Consider the following 22,296-nt stretch of genomic DNA (forward strand, 5'->3'; position numbering starts at 1 on the left):
TTTGAGGATGTCCTATGCCAGCTGGGCAGGGCCCCAGGGACACATCGTTGAACAGAGTGACCCAGGCCTGCACCCATGAGTTCACACTTGAGTGTGGAAAAGCGTGTACAGTGTCAACAGTGGACTGTATCGTGTCGGGGATGATGCGGGGACCGTTCTAAAATAGGACGACAGGGTAAGGAATATCAGAGGTGGCAGAGGAGGCAGCAGTCGCGAACTTAGATACGGTGGTCTGGGGAGGGCACCCTAGGAAGGTGACGTCTGACTAAGGACTTGGGGACAGTGATGGAGTTTGGTGCGTGGGCATCAGGGCCAGCGGGAAGGGCCAGCGCATAGCCCTGAGGACCCAAGTGTGCCTGGTTGTTCAAAGGACAGTAGGTGGCTAGGGCTTGGCTGGAGTGGAAGGAATCGGGGGACATTAGAAGATGCAGTCACAGTGCGGGGTGGGGGGTGGGGGGCTTGGCAAGGACTCTGCTTGTGATTTTTTGTGAAATGGGAAGTCGTTGTGGGGGGGTGGTGTGTTCAGGAAAGGAGAGGCACGGTGTGGCTTGCGTTTCAGTGGGCCTCACTGGCCGCTGAGTGGAGCTTGGGTCGCATGGGGAGGGAGCACACACTTCAGAGTAATCGAGGAAAAAGGCCACGGGGACGTGGACAGGAGCAGCTGTGTGTGTGTGTGTGTGTGTCGGGGGTGAGTGTGGGGGAAGCCAGGGAACCCCAGAGAGGAAAAAGGAGCATAAATTCTAGAGTGTTCTTGACAAGCCTTTGGGTCCCAGATAGTTTGGGGCATGAGAAAGCAGAAGCAACGTCTGCTTGTTCTGGGTAAAGCATGTGTTGGTGGCAAAGTTCCAAGAGAAGTGACTCTTCACCAGCAGGAAAACCAGGGGAACCTGAGCTGTATCTGGGGGAAAGGGCCCAAGCACCCTGAGTGTCTGACGACACAGGAGAGCTCTGACACGTGCCGGTGTCCCCGGTGGGACACAGGACGGGCTAGAGAAACACAGTGAGCCGACGGGCTGGAGGCCAGAGCTGGAACTGGGCTTGGACATACTGTGTCAGCAGCCAGCACTGGGATCTGTGCTGGTGACTAAGACCAGGTGTGATGAGTAACTAGCTCTGCCTGGAGCCTCCCCTACTGCTGGGCGCCCCCTCCCTCGCTTATCTCAACCACAAGGGCCACCCTGAAGAGAATGGCAAAGAGGAAACCCCTGACTTGACTGAAAAAGCTAACGGAACAGAGTCCAAGCGGAACTGCCAAGAGAAGGTGTTCTGCCCATTAAGTTCAGTTATTAAAAAACAACCCTGTAAGGCTTGCTTACCTGACGTGGTGGTTTATGAAACTCATGCCAGCAAATAAGAACCAAAGTGGAGTTAGGGTGAAAAGAGGGTGAGCTGAGGAAAGATGAAAAGTTGATTCTGGAAGGACCAAGAGGGCCAGGAGATGGGCCTGGGAAGGTGTATGTTCCAGTGTTTGCCAGGTGTCATCCTGGGTGACACCTCTGTTACACACACACACACACACACCACACACACACACAAACACCCCCCCGCCCCCACACACACACCTTGAGCATCCTGCCATCCCAGCTGCCAACCCAAAGGAATTCTCTGATGGTTGGAATCTGTATACTCGTCTCTTATGCAAAATACCCCACAATATCCGAGGAGGATGGCATGTGCGATCGTTTTATTGCACGAGCAAAGGGTATGTCACGCCCGCCTGCTCTCTACCTGAAGCATGAGAAGCAGCTAGAGTCAGTGCATCTTACACCAGTTCAGTGCTGGCCACAGAGCTTCCCGCCCGCCCCCCAACCCCCCCAAGGGCTGCTCTCATGGTGGCCTGTGTGAACCTCACTGCACGCGAGCGCAGGGGTGGCCCCGGCGTCCACCTGGATCCCAGCCCGTTTCCCCAAACTCTTCTCCAAACACCCTCGTGAGCCAGGGGAGGCCACTTATAAAAAGCCTTGTGGTTTTCACGAAGAAATGACTGCACGTGACAGCTTTTGCCCCAAATCACCAGGGAACTCCAACGATGTTGGTTAAACGCCCCTTTAAGAGCTGACAAAAGACAAGCATATCTACTAGTATCTATTAGGAAACTAAGTGCCCGGATGGCTATTCCCGCCGTCAGCCGCAGTGACGGCGAGGGGGCGCGTTCTCCTGGATTCGAGAAAGCGCGGGACGCAGAGGACAGCTGCTGGGCTTTGGCTGGCCGGCCCCTGGGGACCCCCGGACGCCCTCTCCCGCGGCCCTTCCTGACCCAGCGTGCCTGCCTCTCACACCTCGGAGAGCCTGACGTCGTAGGTGACCATGTTGAAGTTGTCCCAGGCGAAGAGTTTCTTCCCCAGGGGGTTGTAGTCGATCATGCTGCTGTACTTGTAGCGGTTCTTGAACGGGATGGCCAGGGCCTTGCTGCTCCCCGTGCCCGTGTCATACGCGAAGTTGACAGTGGCATCGGGCGACGAGTAGCTGCTGACGGTGTACAAGGTGCCGCAGATGACGAAGGCGTTGGCCACGGACTGCTTCCGGATGTTCGTCTCCCAGGTCTGCTCACGCTCCAGGCTCTCGGGGTTCAGCCTGGACAGGACGATGGCGCCTTTGGCCTCCTCCGTGCTGTAGATGACCCACAGGCCCGACTCGTCCACGGCCAGGTCCATGTCCGTGTAGCCGCCCCAGGAATACGGGAACTGGCCGTGGTAGCCGGCTCCCGGGATGTCCTTCTCGGCCTTCACAGTCTCGGTGTTCAGCTCGTACCTGACCACCGTCCTGGACTCGGCCCCCTGGAAGTAGAGGCTCCCCCCGTAGACCACGGCGCCCGTGCTTTCCAGCGGCCGGGGCAGCACGTGCACCTTGGAGGGGTAGCCCTGCAAGAACTGGCTGAGGCGGCTGTACTCAAACACCTGGCGGATGCCGGTGCCCACCGTGTCGATCCTCCACGTGGTCTCCTGCGTGTAGGGGTAGACGGGCTTGGGGTCTCTCATCCACACCCCGTACTTGCCCGTGATGGTCTCAGCTGTTCGCAGAGTCACGGGCTCTCCCACCCAAACCAGCTCTCCGCATCCTGGGGAATTAAAAAACAAACAACACACAGAACACACGGACTCACCGTCGTCTCTCCGCCTTGTGGAGCCGGCACAAGCCAGGAAGGAGCCCAGAGACTGACCGCCCGGGTTTAAATCCTGGCTCCGCCACCTGCGGGCTGCGGGGCTTTCAGTCGGTTACTTTGCCAACTCGGCCTCTGTTCTCTCCTTGGTCCAGGGGATAATGATAGTGCTTTGGGTAGAGGGCAGCGGTTCTCAACCTGTGGGTCGCGACCCCTTTGGTGGTCGAACGACCCTTTCACAGGGGTCGCCGAAGACCATCCTGCATATCAGATATTGACATGACGATTCAGAACAGTAGCAACATGACAGTTATGAAGTAGCAACGAAAATAATGTTATGGTTGGGTCACCACATGAGGAACTACTGTATTTAAAGGGCCAGAAGGTGGAGGACCACTGGTAGAGGGGCTGCTGTAAGTCTCCAGTGTCATTAGACATGGTCGGCGCTTGGTTAGAGGAAACGGCCAGTACAGGCTGTGATTGTTCGTGGTCGGAACTGAACCTTGACAGAGGCTGCCCCGGGGCTCCGGGCTGTATTTGTCATATTCGACTCGCCCTGGCCAGGGCCGCATGTGTGTGCACTGTATTATTCTTTATGACGCTCATGTCTGATTCACCTTGTTATTTAAAAACAAAGAAAATACAAAAATTGGGTCATTAGAATAATCGCTAGAGTTTTACAAGCCCTGACTGATGGACCCTATATTTCAGGCATCATTTTCATACAATAAAATCTGAATATGATTTTAAACACGCAATGACGAGGTGGTTAGAAACTTAGATTTAGCAGAATCCTAAGTTTCTGTACTTGACGAGGAGCCTTCAGTTTCCTTAGAGAAGGTGCTCGTATCTCAGGGAATGGGATTTTGAATATTTCCAAGTGCCCCATCCCCAGGCATGACCTGCAGTGCTAGCAATTATTGTCAAGAACACGGAGAGTCACCGTTTCTGAAAACCGCAGTCTTTGTCTTAACGTCAGGCTCTCGGGACACCTTCAAGTGGGGTCACTGTACGCTTCCTAAGGACCCCAAGTTCAGTGACAGCCTGTGTGGTCAATGGTGTCTGTCTGGCCCTGAGATGCAGATATGAAAAATCCACTGAAAAACTTCATTGTTCGTGAGTAATCAAGCCAAGGTGACAATCGCGTGGGTGAAACAGACACATCTCCCATCTTCCCAGGCCCAGCCCAGCCCGGCCCGGCCCGTGATCCCCAGTGTGGGTGACAGGACACAGGCCTTGGGGGGGAAGTCGGATTTGCCCTGGAGAAGGAGCACACGGGACTGGACGCAGACGAAGACCACGTGAGGACGGGGAAGAGAACACACTTAACTACATACCAGTGTCCCCGCCGGCACTCCCGGGGTGGCCAGGCGGACTCTGCTTCAAGATTCGGGAAGCAGGAACCGCGGTTAACTCTGACTTCAGTTCCTGGAAGTCCACGTTCTCCGGATTCCACCCAGAAACTATATTCAAAGAAAGAGACAATATCCACCTGGGGAAGAGTGGCCCGATGACTGGGCGGAGGATAGCATTTCAATAGGCTTCCAGCGATGCGTTTGAAGATAGTAAACGGGGGAGGGGGGCGGAGGATAGGATGGGACTTTGCTGACAACTGTCGGAGCTGGGAGCTGGGGTTCCTATCGTTCCTCCACTTTGGAGAATGTTGGGGAAATTCCGTGATAAAAAGCTCACAAATAGTAAACTGCATAGCAATGTGCCAAGCAAGGAGTAGGATATTTAAAATAAACTAAAGGCAGCTTGTGCTCCGTTAAGATAACTCCCACTCGAAGGCCTGATTTCTGAATGGGAACAGGGTGTGGATTCAGGGGTATTGGGAAGGCCCTCGGCTTCTCCTGGGGTGCCCCGCGATTCGACGATGAACAGCCCCCGGCATGATTTGGGTGTTTTTTCCCCCCTTTCCATAGATAGGCAAACGTTCCTGTAAGAAGCAGCGTTTCTCCTCGGAAGTGTTAAGCTTTCTCAGTAGAGGGCGCTGGAGGGGCGTGGTGGGAGCAGATCTTCAGTCCTCAGGGGAGGCTGGTTGGTAGCCTGAGTGTGAACCCGTCGGGTGGGGCCCCGAAGCCTTGGCCTGGCCATGACCTTTCCACAGCCCTCGCATCACGGAGCCCGGAGTCCCTGCACACACCCCCCCCCCCCCCCCCCCCCCCCCCCCCCCCCCGCCACGGCCTCTGCCGGGCTCCTGCAGCCTGTGCCTGACCCCCTGGGCCCGCAGCCACAGGTTGCTGGCCGCTCCACCTGCTCGCGGGAGGTGGCCTTTGCAGCTCTGGACCAGCTCTGGCCACCTTCCCCACCATCTTGATGGGCTGAACCCCACCTTCCTACTGAGGCCCCAACTCCTTTAAGTGTGTCTGTCCTTCCTCAAGCCTGAGGGTGCCATGGGGAGTGTACTTACAGCTCATGGTTACTCCTTTATCGTTGTTAGTCATTCTTTATAGAGCTCGCCCTCCTGGGAGCAAGCCCACACCTTTCCTACTCCTTCTTCTCCCCCCACAGGGGTGCATCTCCTAAACCCTAACGGTCCCCTCGAGATTTGCAACCAGGGGAGCAATGGGCAGCAGCAGCTCGTCTGGGTACCCCTGACCCTGTCCCCAAGGCCCCCTTTTCTCTGACTTCCCAATGAGCAAAAGCAGCCGGCCTTGGTCAGTGTCTCTCCTGTAACCTCTCTAGAGAGCAAAGCCGCCCCGGCCAGGCTCTCCCTGCGGCTTCTTCTATCCGCTGCCCTTCCCCGGTTCCAGTCCCAGCCTTAACAAATGTCATCTAAGAAAACAACCGACTCTTTATATTAAATGTCCCCGACTTAACCAGCTTGTTACCAGAGGGGTTTACAAAAGCCTCGGAGACGTTTCTCTGTCTCCCTTTCTCCCTCCGCTCCCTCCCCTTTTTCCGCCACACTCTGCGGGAACCACACCTCAAGGGCTTTTGAAGTAAACAAGAATCACCATAAAACATAATGTCAGGGCAGGGCTTCCAGGGTGACTGCGAGGCCAGCTCTCAGTTGGCAGGTGGGCTGGCTGGGTTAGAAGCCCGCTGGCTGGCTTCTTCTTGCTTGTGTCAGCCAGAGCATCTGGCAAGAGGCAGACTCCCAGACCAGAGCTGTCTGGCGTGAGGACCGAAGCCTGTGGGAGAGGATGCAAGGCTCCAGGCCCAAAGTCCTAAAGGCAGGGAAGCAGTTGTGTGAAGGGGCCTATGGACTGGGCTTGGAAGTCCTAGCTTCCTGGCTCAGTATTGCCAGGTGCCTGCTGTGTGACTTTGGGCAAGTTACTCAACTCTCTGAGCCTCAGTAGTCTTAGCTCAAAGTATAAATAACATGGTCTTCCCTAAAGATGTGTCAAAACAAAAATTTTTCAGGAATGTTTCAAAATCACATCTCATTCTGAATATGGGGAAAAACAAAAAGAGGTTATGAAAATATTAAGGACTTTATTATTCAGACACCTCAACATTGTTAGGCTTGGTTTCTATTAAAATTTAGTCCTTCTAGGGCGCAATGTGCATGTCGATTACAAAACTCTGAAAAATCTGCATATTCTTCTCTATCTACCTTATCTCTGCTTTGTAGACACGTAGAGAGATTAACCCAGAAACAGAATTTATTAATTTGCATGAGTATAGTATATATAGGCAAGTGACATTCTAATGATTTTTACAGTTATTTTCTGTCCTTGCCTGAAAAGTTAGGTCAGTGTTGCATAAATGGAGAGGATAGAGAAAAATTGGGGTGCCACATAATTGCAGGTCGTCACGGGTACTCGAGGAAAAGGAAGACTAGCTGGGTGCTGGGTGCTGGGTGCTATCCCAACACGCCTGTTCTCTGGAATCAGCGTGTGTTATAGAACCATTATGAGCATGTTGACATTTTGATCATTAAATGACCTTTTAAGACATTAGTGGAGCTCGGGCAAAAGAGGCCCTTTGTAGCGACAGTCCATTTCCTGGGGGGCTGCTCCATGCTGGAGACCCACCCCCGCGATTTCTAATCTGCGTGATCATCCCACGAGGGGGTGTTAGCTCCAGCCTGTAGGCGAGGGGGCGAAACCTCAGCACCCGTGGAGGACCTGGTGGCCCCGCGGCGAATCCTGCCCACCTTTCCCAGCCGTTGCTGTGGCAACCTGCCTGGTGCAGGTGTCTGCTGCTGGGACCTGGCCTCCGCTGCCCTGCCGAGTCACCGGTGGTTACTGTTTTGCCAAATCCCTTGAAAGTACATTGCAGACCTCATGACCCCTCCTGACCACGATACCATATCTCACCCAAGAAACCTAACACGAATCCGGGACAACCCACGCAGCAGCAGTCTACCTGCGCGTTTCCTCACTAACCCCCCCCACCCCCCACCCTGGGCAGCTCTTCTTCCCTGGATGCAGGGGCCAATCCAGGGTCAGACCTGCCTTTGGTGACCGTGTCTCTCCCGTCCCCTCCAATCTTGACAGTAACATCTCTGAAGAGTCCAGACCAGGGGTCCTCAAACTTTTTAAACAGGGGGCCAGTTCACTGTCCCTCAGACCGTTGGAGGGCTGGACTATAGTTTAAAAAAAAAAAACTATGAACAAATTCCTATGCACACTGCACATATCTTATTTTGAAGTAAACAAACCAAACGGGAACAAATACAATATTTGTATTTGCACGTGGCCCGCGGGCCGTAGTTTGAGGACCCCTGGTCCAGACTGACCAACTGGCCCACACCTGGGTGGGCTTGCTTGTTTCCTCCTGATGGGACGATGTACTCAACGGTGAACATCTGGGGGCACAATTTCACAAAAAGTGGCGCCAGTACTGCCCCCCCCACTGCCGGGGAGAGCGTGCCCCCCCTCGCCCTCCCGGTGCACACGCAGGCTCGCCACCCGCAGGGCCGCGAGGGACACAGAGCATCTCACTTAGCAGAAGCCTCCTCAAGGCGTGGCCTGGTGCTCTGCTGCGGAGGGTCTCCGATGGGGCCAAGTGGAGGACAACTTCCCAAACAGCACCCCGGGGACTGACAAAGGATTCCTGCTGCGTCTACGCTGCCAAGGAAGGACACGGGTCACCTGTTATCATTTCAGAAATCTCTTGCCATTTCATCAATGGAGGCCACGTTAACCCCAGGAGGTAGGAATCGGCCGCTCTGAACGAAGATTCACAGCAGGAGCGTTTTCTGAAAAGGATCACCCCCCCCGGGTGCCTCTCCCCTGGTCCTTTCCGCCTCTCCCGTTGCTGTGGGCCGTGAGGACTTTGTCACGGGCAGGGACACACCCGGCACCACTAACCTAGATGGAGCCATCGGGAGTTAAACCGCTAGGAACAGGTGAAAGCGATAGCTGTGCCCTCCTTCATCCGTCTGCCTCGAGCTGATGTGCGGCTTCTGGGAGGAAGGGGAGGGCAGGAAGGGCAAATCTGGGCCACCTGTGACGGGTCACCCTGGACGCTGCCACCTTCTTACCTTCCCTGGAGCCTGGGGGCACATCCGGAGAGGCGCTGCGGGCTTGGGGACACTGGCCCCTCCGGAGCCTTTCTATCTCCTGGCTGCTGCTCTCCAGCCGCCTGGCCAGATCCTCGTTCTCTGCCCCCAGCCGCCTCTTCTCCTCCTCCAGCACCTCCTTGTCCCGGAGAAGGTTGCCGTAGGCCGTTTCCAGCTCCCGGGCTTGGCTTTCCAGCTGTTCTCGCTCCCTCATCAGGGCGTCCAGCTCCCTCGGCGGCCCCTCCGAGGGCCCAGCCGCCGGGGCCCCGGTCAGCTGGCGGAGGAGGCCCTCCAGGGAGCTGAGCCGGGCCTTGGTGCTCTCCAGGTCGGCGCGCTGGCTGCTGCTGTCTCTCTGCAGGTCCTGGATGGCTGACATGGCCTGGCCCTGCTCGGGGCAGCTGGTCTCAGCGGGGCTGGCCACGCTGAAGGTGTACTGGCATCGGCCACTCCGGTCGTTGGCCTTGCGGAGCTGGGCTGACCTGGCCCCCCCCGCCCCACAGCAGACAGGCCAGAAGCAGCAGCCGGACAGCTGGCATCTTGGGCCCGTGGCTGCAGTGCTGTGCACGGGGTCCCCGGGGCAGAGGCTGGGCGAGGCTCCCTCTGGAAGGCTCCCCTGCAGGAGCGGTGCCCGGCTGGGTGGCCCTGCCGGGTCCTATATACGGGGAACCAGCCCTGCGGGGGGGCAGAGAGGTGGCCACGTGGCCCCGGGTGGGGCCACGCACAAGAGGGTTGTTTTCACACTGCCGGCAAGACTCTTAGAAAATGACTTTCCAGAAGTCTGTTTTGAATTTCTTTTTAAAAAAAAGTCCCACTTCACGCATCGCACGTCCCCATAATATCCCTCTACCCCTCCCCGCCCCCAATTGTGCACACACACCCTCCCACGTGCCCACTGCACCCAGCGTGGCTACTGTGGGCGGATTTCAACAAGGTTTATTTCCAGCTCCTATTTCCATCTATGCTGCAGACGTTGTCGAGAACCTGCTGTGTCAGGCACTGTGCTAGGAGCCGGGGACTCAGACCTGCCTGAAGCACAGTCCCTCTTCCAGTGGCAGGGGCAGAGCCCACGGCCAGCCAGGCACGGCAGAGGGCCACCAGGCTTCAGGGAGAGCGGGGCAGAATTCTTCCCTGGTCCCTGGCTGTACAAGTGTGGGCGTGTCTCTGGGAGAACGTTTTTTCTTTTTAAATGTTTATTAATTGATTCTAGAGACGGGGGGAAGGGAGAAAAAGAGAGACAGAGAGAGAGAGAGAGAGAGAGCTATCTGTTTGTTGTCCCACTTACTTAGCGTTCATTGATTGATTCTTGTATGTGCCCTGACTGGGGATCTCACCCACAACCTTGGCGTATCGGGACAACACTCTATCGGCCAGAGCTTTGGAAGAACTTTCTTCTTGCCCCTTCCCCTTCCCCTTCCCCTTCCCCATCTCCATCTCCTTCTCCTTCTTCTATTTTGGAAGAACTTTCTTATGCCAGTCTTGCATCGCAGGGACCAATGTCAATATTAGTCTCCACTGTGTGTGTGTGTGTGTGTGTGTGTGTGTTCTTTATGGTTCCTGGCAAAAGCCACTATACATGGTTAGAAGAAGAACATGTGGCCGTTGGCTTCATTGAGCTTTCCTCCATCATGGTGGTTCGCCATCCTTTCTTCCCCTGGGGCTCAACGTGATAAGGACTGCTCAAGGCCCCCCATCCGCCTTCCTGTGCTGGCCCCCCATCACCACCCCCCAAAGCCTGCATGGAATGCCAGAGCCACAGGGCCCTTCCAATGAGAAAACAGAGGCCCAGAGAAGGAGAGGGACCTGCCCAGGGTCACACAGCCCACACGTGGCAGAACCAGGGGAAAACGGACATCTCCTGCTTCTGAGGTTTCCCACCTTCTTGCATAAGCCAGGTCCACCCAATGCCCAGGGGCTGCCCAGAACAGACGAAGGATTCCAGTCGCTTTCCCCCAGGAACCGATGCTCTAGTCTAGGAAATGAGCTCGCTCCCTCTCTGCCCTTAAGCAGAGGCCTTCACTGGAGGAACACGTGTGCGCGCTCCGGCGTTTGACAGTGATTTTGTGAAACGGCAGCCTTTCATGAGAGAGAATGACATATTCTCCCCAAAGCAGAGAAAAGGGCTCGCTGCAAGACACAGGAAACTCCCAGCCCCCTGAGCAGCAATGAACATCTGGTCGGTTCAGCCTGCCCTCTTCGGCTTCCTGCCTCCCCCGCCCGCTGGGGGCCAGGCCCGCACTCCCCCACTGCCCCACCCACCTCCTGCCGTTCTCCTGGACGTGGAGACCGCTTTCCCGCCGAGGAAACACTGTCCCCTCCGGTGTGTGACCGCATTCCATCTCCATTTGTTGTTTGACCGCGTTCCATCTCCACGTCCTTTCTGGCGCCTGGAGCCAGGGCGTCTCCCAGCAGCCAGGAGGATGGGTTAGGCTTGTTGTTGGAGCAGCAGCGGGAGGCGCTGCCGTGCAGGATGGAGGCGGCAGGGGGCGCTAGGGGGGCAGCAGCCCCAAGGCCCATTGCATTCCAGGCTGCGCTTGTTTCCGTTGGGTTTAGGCCGCTTGGCTGCAGTTTTCTGCCGCAATGAGTTCTTCCGTGAGAAACTGTCATCCCACGAAGGCAGGGCTGTGCCTGCTTTGCTCACCGTTTTGCCCCCAGGGTCTGGCAGATGTAAATGCTCAATGCGTTTTCAGGGGATGCATGGACGCACACATCATTCAGCAGAAAGAGAACATAAAGGTCCCCAAGGAACCGGAGCACAGCCTCCCGGGCACCGTGGAGACTCGAGGCTGCGCAGGACTTTTCTGGATGAGCTGGGCTTCCCTTGTCGCCCACGCAGTGGCCATAGAGCAACAGCGCAGGCGAAATGGGCGTTTTGGGGTTTTTCTGGAACGCTATTTATTTACAGTTTCCTATGGGAAAATTTTTCTCATGGCTTTTATTAAAGAAGAAAAACATACTTCTTCTTCTTCTTCTTTTTTTTTTTTTTAAAGAAGACTGTATTTGTGACAATAGGAGAAATAAAGATGGGCATTTGGGTAGGAATCTGATTGGCAGGAATCAGAGCCTGGAGCCTTGGTTGTCCGGGAGTCCGTGTGTCCCTGTGGATTTTCTCAGTCGATACCTATGACCAGCCCAACAGCTATTCCCAGGGGGGTCTGTGAAGTGTTGGGATGTTTACAAGAGCTTCTCATACACTGAAAGTTTACAAATTACGGGTGGGGCACAATCCACTTGGGATCTTTGATGTGGAGTCAAGGCTATTCTTGACTTATTGCTAATTAAATAAATGCTTAGAAGTGCGGTAAGAGTCTCTGAGAGCCTCACGCCACAGGAGCGACACATCGGAAAATACGCCGAAACCACAGCAAAAGTGTGGATTGGGCTTGGCCTGCAAAAACACAGCCAAAACTTTTGGCTTTTGAGAAAGTTCACAAGTAGATAAAATGTTGCTTTCTCTCTTTGATAGTCCCTTGTACCTAAACATTTTTTTTTTTTTTTTTTTTTTTTTTACATTTACCAGCTCATGTTCATTTTGAATCTTATGGTCATCTGAGAGATAAGTACAACTCACCCCATTTTACACAAGGGGAAACTGGAAATTAAGTGACTTGCCAATCCATGAATGGGTGGTTAAAAGAGAGTCTAGCGCCTCCTGGTGGCATCTCCCACACCTTCCCATGCCGCGGCCCCTCCCTGTGCCATTCACCAAAATGATGCAAGAATTTAAAAATTTAAGCTCTGATCTATATTGGGTTCATCACGACTTTTCTTGGCATGTAATTAGCACAAACTTTACTTTCCAAATGACAACCACGAAGAATTCACAGAAAGGCAGAATATTTTCCATAGAAAGTGACAAAAGCTCATTACAATATTCTCATCTTATTGCTTATTCCTTATATTGCTGTTCTCGTAGGCGTCAGGATATTATAGCAGAAAGTTGCTGCGATCTAGATCTCTCCACATAGTCTACTCACTCCTGTGTCATTGGGGGTTACTCGTCAACTGGCCATGCTTCCTTTCTCCAGATTTTAAACGCCTCAAATGTTCTTGTGACGATCAGATGACAAAATGAAAACCCTTAGAGTATCTTGAATGCTCATTGCTACTCATCCTACCTCTAGTGGAGCAATGGGAGTCCATGAGGATGACAGTCCCTCCTGAATTTATTTTACAAGATGTTGCTAGATGATACAAGGGCTACGAATCATTTCCTTACAAAATAGCCGTCACTTATTGTGCCCAGATCGTACAGTAGGAGTTTTACACATGGAACCTATCGGAGTCTGTCACCCTTTCAACCAGCCTGCTAGACGGTTAATAATCTCCCCACATCACTAGTTTCTGAGTCTTGAGGAGAGACACATGGGTAATTATGGGAGCTGGGGTGTGAACCCAGCTTCTTTCCTCCCCTGGCCTTGGGCTCCCTAGGTGATAGTTTAGTTCTTCCTTATTTGACTGGAGTTAAGTAAACTTACCAGTAGATAATCCCTCAGCATGATATGTGTTATTAAGAGAGGGAATTCATCACTACGACATTTTTCATCTATTCATTTCCTTTCTGAATTCTTTTATTCCACAGAGAACAGAAAATGTCTTCCTTGCTGATCAGTTAAATCCAAGCAACAGATTTCAGTACGCACGACTCAAAGGGCTTTAAGTGAACGCTGCGTTGCAGTATATTTTATTTTTGAAGATAGAACTGTGATCTCCCACCTGCAAAATTAAGTCGTGACAGAATGCCAAGAAGGTAGGCACGCACATTGGCAATTTGGCTTTAAGTGAGAACAGTTTGTTCTTTAAAAAACCCAGTTATGGTAGGTTACATCCAGTGCTCGAGGTTGGGGAATTTCAAAAGAAAGAGCTATTTTCTTTGCCCCATTGTAAAAGTAGGAAAACATCGGATGTGGAAACTCAGGAGATGACCTTATGTCAACGACCCCGAGCATCTGATGGGAATGACACGCATTGCAGATGATCTGTGGTTGTATTTTAGGTCCAGCAAGTTTCCTAACAAGCTCCGAGTGTCCCAGGCTACTTTTCCACAAAATCTAGCCGGCCTGTGGTCAGGGAAGTCCGAATGAGTTTACTGTTAGCACCGGCAAGACTGAATCAAAAAGATAAATCTGCTAAAAACAAAAACAGGCCAATAAAATCCAAGAACATTGTGCAGCCCACGTGAAATGTAACTGAAATTTTTTCACAGTAACATCCTTTTCTATCATTGCAGCATTTTATTTTATTTTATTTATTTTTTAAAAATATATTTTATTGATTTTTCACAGAGAGGAAGGGAGAGAGATAGAGAGCTAGAAACATCGATGAGAGAGAAACATCAATCAGCTGCCTCCTGCACATCTCCTACTGGGGATGTGCCCACAACCCAGGCACATGCCCCCAACCGGAATCGAACCTGGGACCCTTCAGTCCGCAGGCCGACGCTCTATCCACTGAGCCAAACCGGTCTCGGCTCATTGCAGCATTTTAAATAGATTCTGCACTCTTTCTGTGATCTTGCTTCACTCACGTGGCAGCAACCCCCTGGTCTCCTGTGCCCCTCCGGTTGTCCACTGATCTTAGCTGGGTTCTTTTCTTCCTTCTGACCAGTGCTCTTTCTACCAATTGCTACTGTGATATTGTGATTGATAAGAAATATATATTTGAGCCCTACCCGGCTTGGCTCAGTGGGTAGAGCGTTGGCCTGCGGACTGAAGGGTTGCAGGTTTGATTCTGGTCAAGGGCATATGCCTGGGTTGCAGGCTCAACCCCCAGTAGGGGGCGTGCAGGAGGCAGTTGATCAATGATTCTCTTCATTGATGTTTCTATATCTCTCTCCCTCTCCCTTCCTCTCTGAAATCAATAAAAACATATTTCAAGTATATATATATATATATATTTGATCATTTAAATGATCAAATATATATTTCTCATACACATTTGGTCTTGGTCCATAGTTCCTGACTCATAACCCCCTAAACCCTTGGAGTTTCCTAAGTGATAAGAGCATAAGGTGTCTTTTGTTATATTAATGAGGTGACTTTTGGGCCCCACCTGAGGATGGGGGCTGGTTGCCACGGCAGCCAACCAGATGATTAGAGAGTTGGACAGTTCAGTGCCCCCCACCCCACCACCTGCAAGGAGCGGAGAAGACCTGGAGGTTGAATCAATTGCCAATGGCCAATGTTTAATCAACCACAACCAGGCAATGAAGCCTCTATAAAAACCCAACAGGTATGGTTCAGAGAGCTGGTGGGCACGTGAGATGTGGGGACAGTGACGCACCTGGAGAGGGCACAAAGCCTGCACCCCCGCCCCATAGCTTGCCCAGTGCCTCTCTTCCATCTGTCCTCCCTGCGTCATAGCTTCTGACAATAAATCAGTAATGTAGTCAGTAAAATGTCTCCCTGCCTTGTGAGCTGCTCTAGCAAATTAAACCTTGAGGAGGGGGTCCAATCTAAAGCTGATCTGGCAGAAGGGCAGGTGAGAGCCTGGCCTGTGCCTGGCATCTGAAGTGGGGGGTGTCTTGTAGGACCGAATCCTTAACCCGTGGAGTCTGATGCTGTCTCTGGGGAGACAGTGTCAGAATTGAGCTGAATTCTTAGGCACCCCTGCTGATGTCTTGCTGAGCGTTGTTTGCTGGTGTGGGGAACTCCTCCCCCAACATCGGAAGTTGGGTCTCAGCATATCCAAAAGACCTACCATCCCACAATCGACACAGTTGCTTGGGGTGCCCGTGTGTGGTAGCCGGCCTCCATGATGGCCTCCAAGATCCTGCTTCCTGGCATTCAGCTAGCTTTCAAGTTCAAATGCACTTTGCCTTTTAGGTCATATTTGTTTCCCACCACACACTGAGTGTCTTCTGTGTTCCAGGCATTGTGTGTGTCCTCAACATGCATCATCTGTCTGAGCGTCCCTGCAGTCCTGCGAGGCAGATGATCTTATCCCCAACTTACTGGTGGGGAAACTGAGGCTCAGAGACTTGCCCAAGGTCACGCACCTAGAAAGTCGTGGAGCCAGGATTTGGGTAAATGACTCTCTGGCTCTTAACCTCACACGCTGCTGCTGTGCCTGGTGCTTGCCCTGCCCTGGTACTTGACCCTGGGCTGTGGTCTGTTGCTTTTTATAAGATGGAAAAACTGACTGTTTATATGCTAATGGGGAAGAGCCAACAGGGCGGGAGAAGTGTCCGTCTTCATGATAACAGCTGGCATTTATTACGGATGGCCATGTGCCAGCCGCTGTGCTGAGCTTGGTACCAGGATGACATCCTGAGACTTTCATAACACACTTATAAAGTAGGTGCTAAGCACTTACACACGAGAGAGGTGGCGTTTTGTCCGAGATCGCCCAGAGAGGGTGATTTAGATACAGCGGGGCTGAGCTGCTGTGCTCAGAAATGCAGAGGTCGCTGTCTTTCCAGGCACGGAAGCCCAGCTTCTCTTTAGCGAGCACCTGGTCAATGCCAAGTGCTTGGTTTACATTAATTATGATGCTGTGGTCTCCCTCAGGGCGGGCATATGTCTGTCTCCATTTTAAAAGTCAGAAAAGTGTGTCTGTGTGGCTGGTGACTTGCTCCAAGACTTCCTCTGTTCTCCTTAAACGCTCTGCCATGAATTAGGACGGATGTGGGGGTCTGCATCCTCAGGCCATTCCTGGCGTGTTTCCAACGTGTCCTAGATAGTAAACTGGAGTGGGAATTCCTAGCTCAGGAACGTGATGCTCTTGAGAGCAGGAAGGTAGGATTGGGTGGCTGTACCACCCTCCTAATGAGCCTGAACTCCACCGTTGTGATGGAGGCAATACTGGCAATTATACCTCCGTGGTTTTTTTTTAATGTTTTTATTGATGATTTATTTTATTTTATTTTTTAAAAATATATTTCTTTATTGGTTTCAGAGAGGAAGGGAGACGGAGAGATAGAAACATCAATGATGAGAGAGAATCATTGATTGGCTGCCTCCTGCATGCCCCCTACTGGGGATTGAGCCCACAACCCAGGCATGTGCCCCTGACTGGAATCGAACCTGGGACCCTTCAGTCCGCAGGCTGATGATGGTTTATCTACTGAGCCAAGCTGGCTAGGGCTTTATTGATGATTTAGAGAGGGAGAGAGAGAGAAACATTGATCAGCTGCCTCCTGCATGCCCTCTATGGGGGATCAATCCCAGAACCCAGGCATCTACTATGACTGGAATTGAACCAGCGACTTTTTGGTGCACAGAGCAATGCTCAACCAAAGGAGCCACATCGGCCAGGGCCCTTGCCTTTTTTTTGGTATCTTTGTAAATACTTTATTCTGTTTCCAGATAGAATATTGAAATTTCCATGTTATTTTAAACACAACTAAGACACAGCTGACTGAAGTAAAATATATAAGAAGTTTATGAGATAGAAGATACACATGAGAACATCTGAAGGATTAGCTGAATTTGCCTGCCTAGGAATCTCAGGACTTGTAGAATTCCTACTGGCCCTGTATATCAATTACTTGTGTTTCCTATAAGTACGTGCTGACCCTTCCAGAGAGCATATTATTCTATAGCATCTAAGAAACCGGTGAATTACTGGGTTTTCCATCTTATCAAAGTACAAAGCATTATTTTAATCCTAGGCCTCGTGACGGAATCCAGTATCTGTTTTCGTAAAAGAATACTTTCGTTAAGTGTGCAGTGAGGCTGGGAATGTGAGAAAAAAAGAAAGCACTAAAAGGCGTAAAATAAGCCTGGAAACCAGCTGGAAAAGGCCCTTTTTTGGTAAGAGATTATATAGGAATTGTATTGCCCTAAATGACAGAATCTGGGGTTTTTAGAAAGTACCAGACGTTTACCTTCTTATGTTTTCATTGATTGCCTCTGTGATATAGAGATGCCCTGTATTTGCTTTCTGATTCAATAATTTAATAAGATTTCATTAACCAACTTAGTGAAAAGAAAAAGTATTCTTTTTTACCGTTGCTTTTGACCAGGGAAAACTCTTAGTCCTCCTTTTGATCTACAGGCATGGCACTGTTTACAACACCCATTTTACTAAAAAAGGCATTTCTCTAAAAAAAAAAAAAAAAAAAAGTGATGCACAGTATATTTTGGTCTAAGCATAAAAACTTCCTGAAAACAATCAGGAGTCAATCATTGAAAAAAATGTTGAGCCCTAGCTGGTTTGGCTCAGTGGATGGAACGTCAGCCTGCGGACTGAAGGGTCCCGGGTTTGATCCCAGTCAAGAGCATATACCCGGGTTGTGGGCTCGATCCCCAGTGGGGGGTGTGCAGAAGGTGGCTGATCAATGATTCTCTCTCATCATTGATGTTTCTTTTTTTTTTTTTTTCATCATTGATGTCTCTCTCTCTCTCTCTCTCTCTCTCTCTCTCTCCCTCTCCCTCTCCCCTCCTCTCTGAAGTCAATAAAAATATATCTTTTAAAATGTTCGAAAGAGGATAGGAAATGTAATATAAACTCATGATGAATGAGAAGCTTGGAGAGGGGATAAAGGGCCGCAAGGAGGAAGACCGTGAGCATGTTATGCCTCTTGTATTTAAGCGACCGGCAAAAAGCATCCGAAATGTGTACGGTGGTTTCCCATTTACCAAAGTTCCATCCCTTACACCTCATTTGCTCTTCACAACAACTGGTATATCCGTTAGGGATGCTTTCATCTGCACAAAACAGGAAGTCTGGCTTAAGTAGATGGAGGTTGTTTTTCTCATTTAACAGGAGTCTGGGAATAGGCGTGGTGGCCCAACAGTGCCATCGGGACCCAGGCTCCCTCCACCTTCCACGCCACTGTTTGGATAAGAATGCTGGCTTCTCACCTCCCTCAAAGCCACCAAAGACAGCTGCACCCAGCATCGCATCTGTGTGGAAGGCGGGAAGGAGGAGGAAGGAAAGGAGCACCAGGGACATCTTTGCTCTTATTAGAAAAGCAAGAACTCTCCGAACAGACCTCTCATGGGCCAGGGAGAGTGGGAATGTAGTTATGTCGCTTTCTCAGGCTTGTCTGTGGTGGAGGTCAGAAAGAGGGAAGAGTTGGGTCACGGAAAGCCGGTGCACCAACCAGGTGTACGGACCGCGTCATATGAGTTTCATCTTCAGCTTATAGAGGAGAAAGCTAGGGTGTATCGTGACCATCAGGTGCAGAGAGACAGGGCTGGGCCCAAGCTTCGGTCCCCTGACGTCAGCACCCATGTTATTTCCACTGTAGTTCTCAGCCTATCTTAACGCTGCGACAGAGAAGGGTGATAGCTCTCAAAGTGCTTGCAATGGGGGTATATTCTGACCCATCAGTTTTTAAACCAGTAGTTTTATATCAACATACTACATGGTGTTTTTATCGTTGTTGTGTAGTAAACACCATTATTTTCCTACTTTTATGAGTGTGTTTACAACCACTAAGCTTTAAAACATGGATGTGAGCATTGTTTATAATGGCAGAACACTGCAGGGAACCCGTAATTTTCCACAATAGGATATTGGTTGAAAAAGGCTTATGCCACAAAACGTACTAGTCAGAAATCGTTTCAGAAGAATATTGATATTTACAATATTTTATTAAATTAAATATGTAAATTATAAAACTGTATGTACATTGTGGCCCATAAGTTTGTAAAGATACGTTCTGTATATAAAAGCTACATATAAATGTAGCAAAGTATTCATGGTGATTATATTTAGGGGATGAGAATACACGAGGTCTTGCTTTTCATCTTTGTATGTTTTGCAATATGATTTAATTTTTAAAAAGTCAGGTTTGTTTAATGTTTTTATTGGTAATGTTAAAATACATGTATATTTTATTGTTGATAGCATTACAAGTGTCTCCCATTTCCACTCCCCCTTAACCCCCTCCTAAAAGTCAGGTTTACTGAAGTATAATTTTCATACAGTAAAATTCACCCTTTTTATGTGTGTGAGTTTTGCCAAAAATATACAGTTATGTGACTACCATTACAATCAAAAGACAGAATATTTCTCTTGTCCCCAAAACATTCCTCCTTCTCACTGGCCCTGGGTAACCACTGATCTGATTTCTGTCTGTAGTCTTACCTTTTCAAGCATGTCCTCTAAATGAAGATATGTACTATGCAGACTTCTGTCAATTAGCATTCATGCTTTTGAGATCGTCCATGTTGGAGCTTCTCACTGCTGAGCAGCCTTCCACAGCTGGATGCACCATCACACATTCAACCTTCTAGCAGCTGGTAGAGACTGGTGGCTTTTAATTTTGGACTAATATTGATGCATTACTTGCTGGGGCTGCCATAACAAAGTACCACAAACTGGGTGGCTTAAACAACAGAAATGCATTGTCGAACAGCGAAGAAGTGAGGAGAGGGGGGAAAAAAAATCACCAACTAGAGGCAATAAAGGGGAAGCTTGAAGTTGTCTCCTGAGAAACTGAAACTTTTTTGCCCTTGGCACCGACGTGCAGGTTGAATGGATACGCAGTGGCCCAGAAACCCCCGAGGTGAGAAATAATTTAAAAATGGATCCCTGATAATACGCTTGCGATGCTTGGCAGGAATGATGTAAAACTGGGAAGCAGCCTCTGTGGGGTTCCCACAGGAAGAAGGACCCCCCTCCTCACCCGGGGAACCATCTGCCATCAGTGACAGCCAGCGGGAACTGCACCCGGGAACCTCGTGTTATTTTCACAATGACATGAAAGAGAACATAAAACAGTCATTGTAGAAATCATTGGAGACTTGGAATCCTAAAAAAAAAACACGTGGTACTCGAAAAAGCAGAACAGGCAGGTTGAAAAGTAAATATAGCTTTCGAACAATGACGAATCTAGTCAAATATTTGAAGGTCATTGTCTGAGGACTTCCAAAAGCAGCCCTGCCCCGTGTAACAAACTCATAGGTGGAAGAGCAAATCTATAGGTTAGTCAGATGCAGGTGAAAATGAAACCGATGCGCTGCAGGAGAAATGGAAAGCTAGTCCCAGATCACACCCAAGAGAAATAAAAAGATATAAAATATGACTGAAATTAAGGAGCCTGAGGAGGTTTCCCATGTTCTTTTTTTTTAAAAATATATTTTATTGATTTTTTTTACAGAGAGGAAGGGAGAGAGATAGAGAGTTAGAAACATCGATGAGAGAGAAACATCAATCAGCTGCCTCCTGCACATCTCCTACTGGGGATGTGTCCGAAACCCAGGTACATGCCCTTGACCGGAATCGAACCCGGGACCTTTCAGTCCACAGGCCGACGCTCTATCCACTGAGCCAAACCGGTTTCGGCTCCCATGTTCTTTTAAGATGTGACTCCTTAGCAAGTTTTTTTCTTGATAGAAAAGAGACTATTCCAATGCAATAAGTTTAGTTTTTTTTCCATTTTAGGAACTAAAAAAAAAAAAAATGAAAGAAAGGAAAGTTTGAAGAAAGAATCTGGTCTTTAGGAATATCAGGATGCCACCCCATGGAAGGGTCTCTTATTAGGGAAGTAGAATTAATTGCCAAGTGATTCAAAAAGGGTATAGTTTCTGTGAAGATAGAGGTGTTTGGGACAGACAGTAACTCTGTTTCAGACACTTGATATCCAAACTCTACATACAAGAAGTTTTTTTTTAAAAAAAAATCTTTATGGGCAAATGGGAGAAATAACAGTTCAATGTTGATACTTAATGCTTGAGTTCAGTGTGAGAAGACAGCCAGACTTTGACCCTGGTGAATATGTTTCTTTAAGCCAAGGAGTTGCAGGCGAAGTGGGAAAGTTATGTTCCATAGTTAAAGGGCTTCTTGGTAAATCATCCTTATTTTCTCAGTCACATCTGGATCAAGTTTGTAACTGGCGGGGGGCGCGGCGGGGATTTGGGGGGTCATGGCCAAATCCAGGGCTCCAATATTTACTTGGAAATAGCAACTCCGGTCACGAGCAGAATGCCAAGGAGGAAATGACCAGTCTCTTTAGAGCTGACTTGTCTTTCCAGTTAATACAGTGCAACAAGCATCTGATTACAATTGCCTTTCAGAAATAACACACACACTAGCAAAGGGACAGAGGGCAAGCCGCAGGCTCGCAGGCTCGGGCAGCCTGTGTACAAACACTGGGCGGGGCTGCTGGCGGAAGCCCTCAGACAACAACAACCTTCAGCCAGTCTTTCTTGTAATAAAATAAGGGAGAGATCATTCCACATTTTAAAAGTAGATGGGTAAGAAATTTCAGCGGCATGCTTCCGGGAAAGTTATTTTTTTCTCTCCCCCTAACCCTTTCTCCAGCCCCACTTATATAGGGCGTACTGTTCAGAATTCGAACACTGCTGGCCACGTTTCTAAGATAAACATCACGTTGTGGCTCTAGAGTGGACCTTGTCTTGAAAGCTGATTTAGTTTGGAAATAGGGGTGAAGGGAGAGGAAGGGGAGTTCTTCACTAAAAGGAGTATGGACTTCAAAAATAGCTAAGGAGTTTGAAATGCTTGGCTTTTGTTCCTGGCGCTGTGTTTCTCCTGGCAATTCTAGGCACAGAGAACAAAGGCAAAGCCACCTTGGCCAAGCCCAGAGCTGGCTGCCGACCTGGAGGAAACTCAAGGGTGAGAGCCATCAGGAAGCGGGAATTGGGCTATGTGTATAGAGACCAGTTTTAAAAGACAATAAACTTTTTGGGAAAGCAGGATTATATGAATGTTTGGGGGAAACATAAGCTTTATAGAAAAGCCAGGAAAAAATTGCCACGACTTAAGATGCAGATTAGGAAAAATGTTCCATAGGATAAAATTTGGAGGATATGAGGGTAAGTCCCAGAAATGA

General features: G+C 50.0%; 1 protein-coding gene across 1 annotated transcript; it reads right to left on the minus strand.

Moving 5' to 3' along the window:
• Nucleotides 1-1,832: 1,832 nt before the first annotated feature.
• On the minus strand, nucleotides 1,833-9,309 carry LOC138995438 (myocilin-like). The gene is given in 4 exon segments (XM_070395877.1): nucleotides 1,833-3,058; nucleotides 4,438-4,563; nucleotides 8,538-9,045; nucleotides 9,047-9,309. Coding segments are annotated over 4 exon segments (1,464 nt in total). The 5' UTR covers nucleotides 9,092-9,309; the 3' UTR covers nucleotides 1,833-2,273.
• Nucleotides 9,310-22,296: the final 12,987 nt, after the last annotated feature.

This window comes from Myotis yumanensis, unplaced genomic scaffold, assembly GCF_028538775.1.
Source record: "Myotis yumanensis isolate MYYU_CA2020_CCGP unplaced genomic scaffold, mMyoYum1.0.hap1 SCAF_17, whole genome shotgun sequence".
In the NCBI taxonomy this organism is placed as follows: domain Eukaryota; kingdom Metazoa; phylum Chordata; class Mammalia; order Chiroptera; family Vespertilionidae; genus Myotis; species Myotis yumanensis.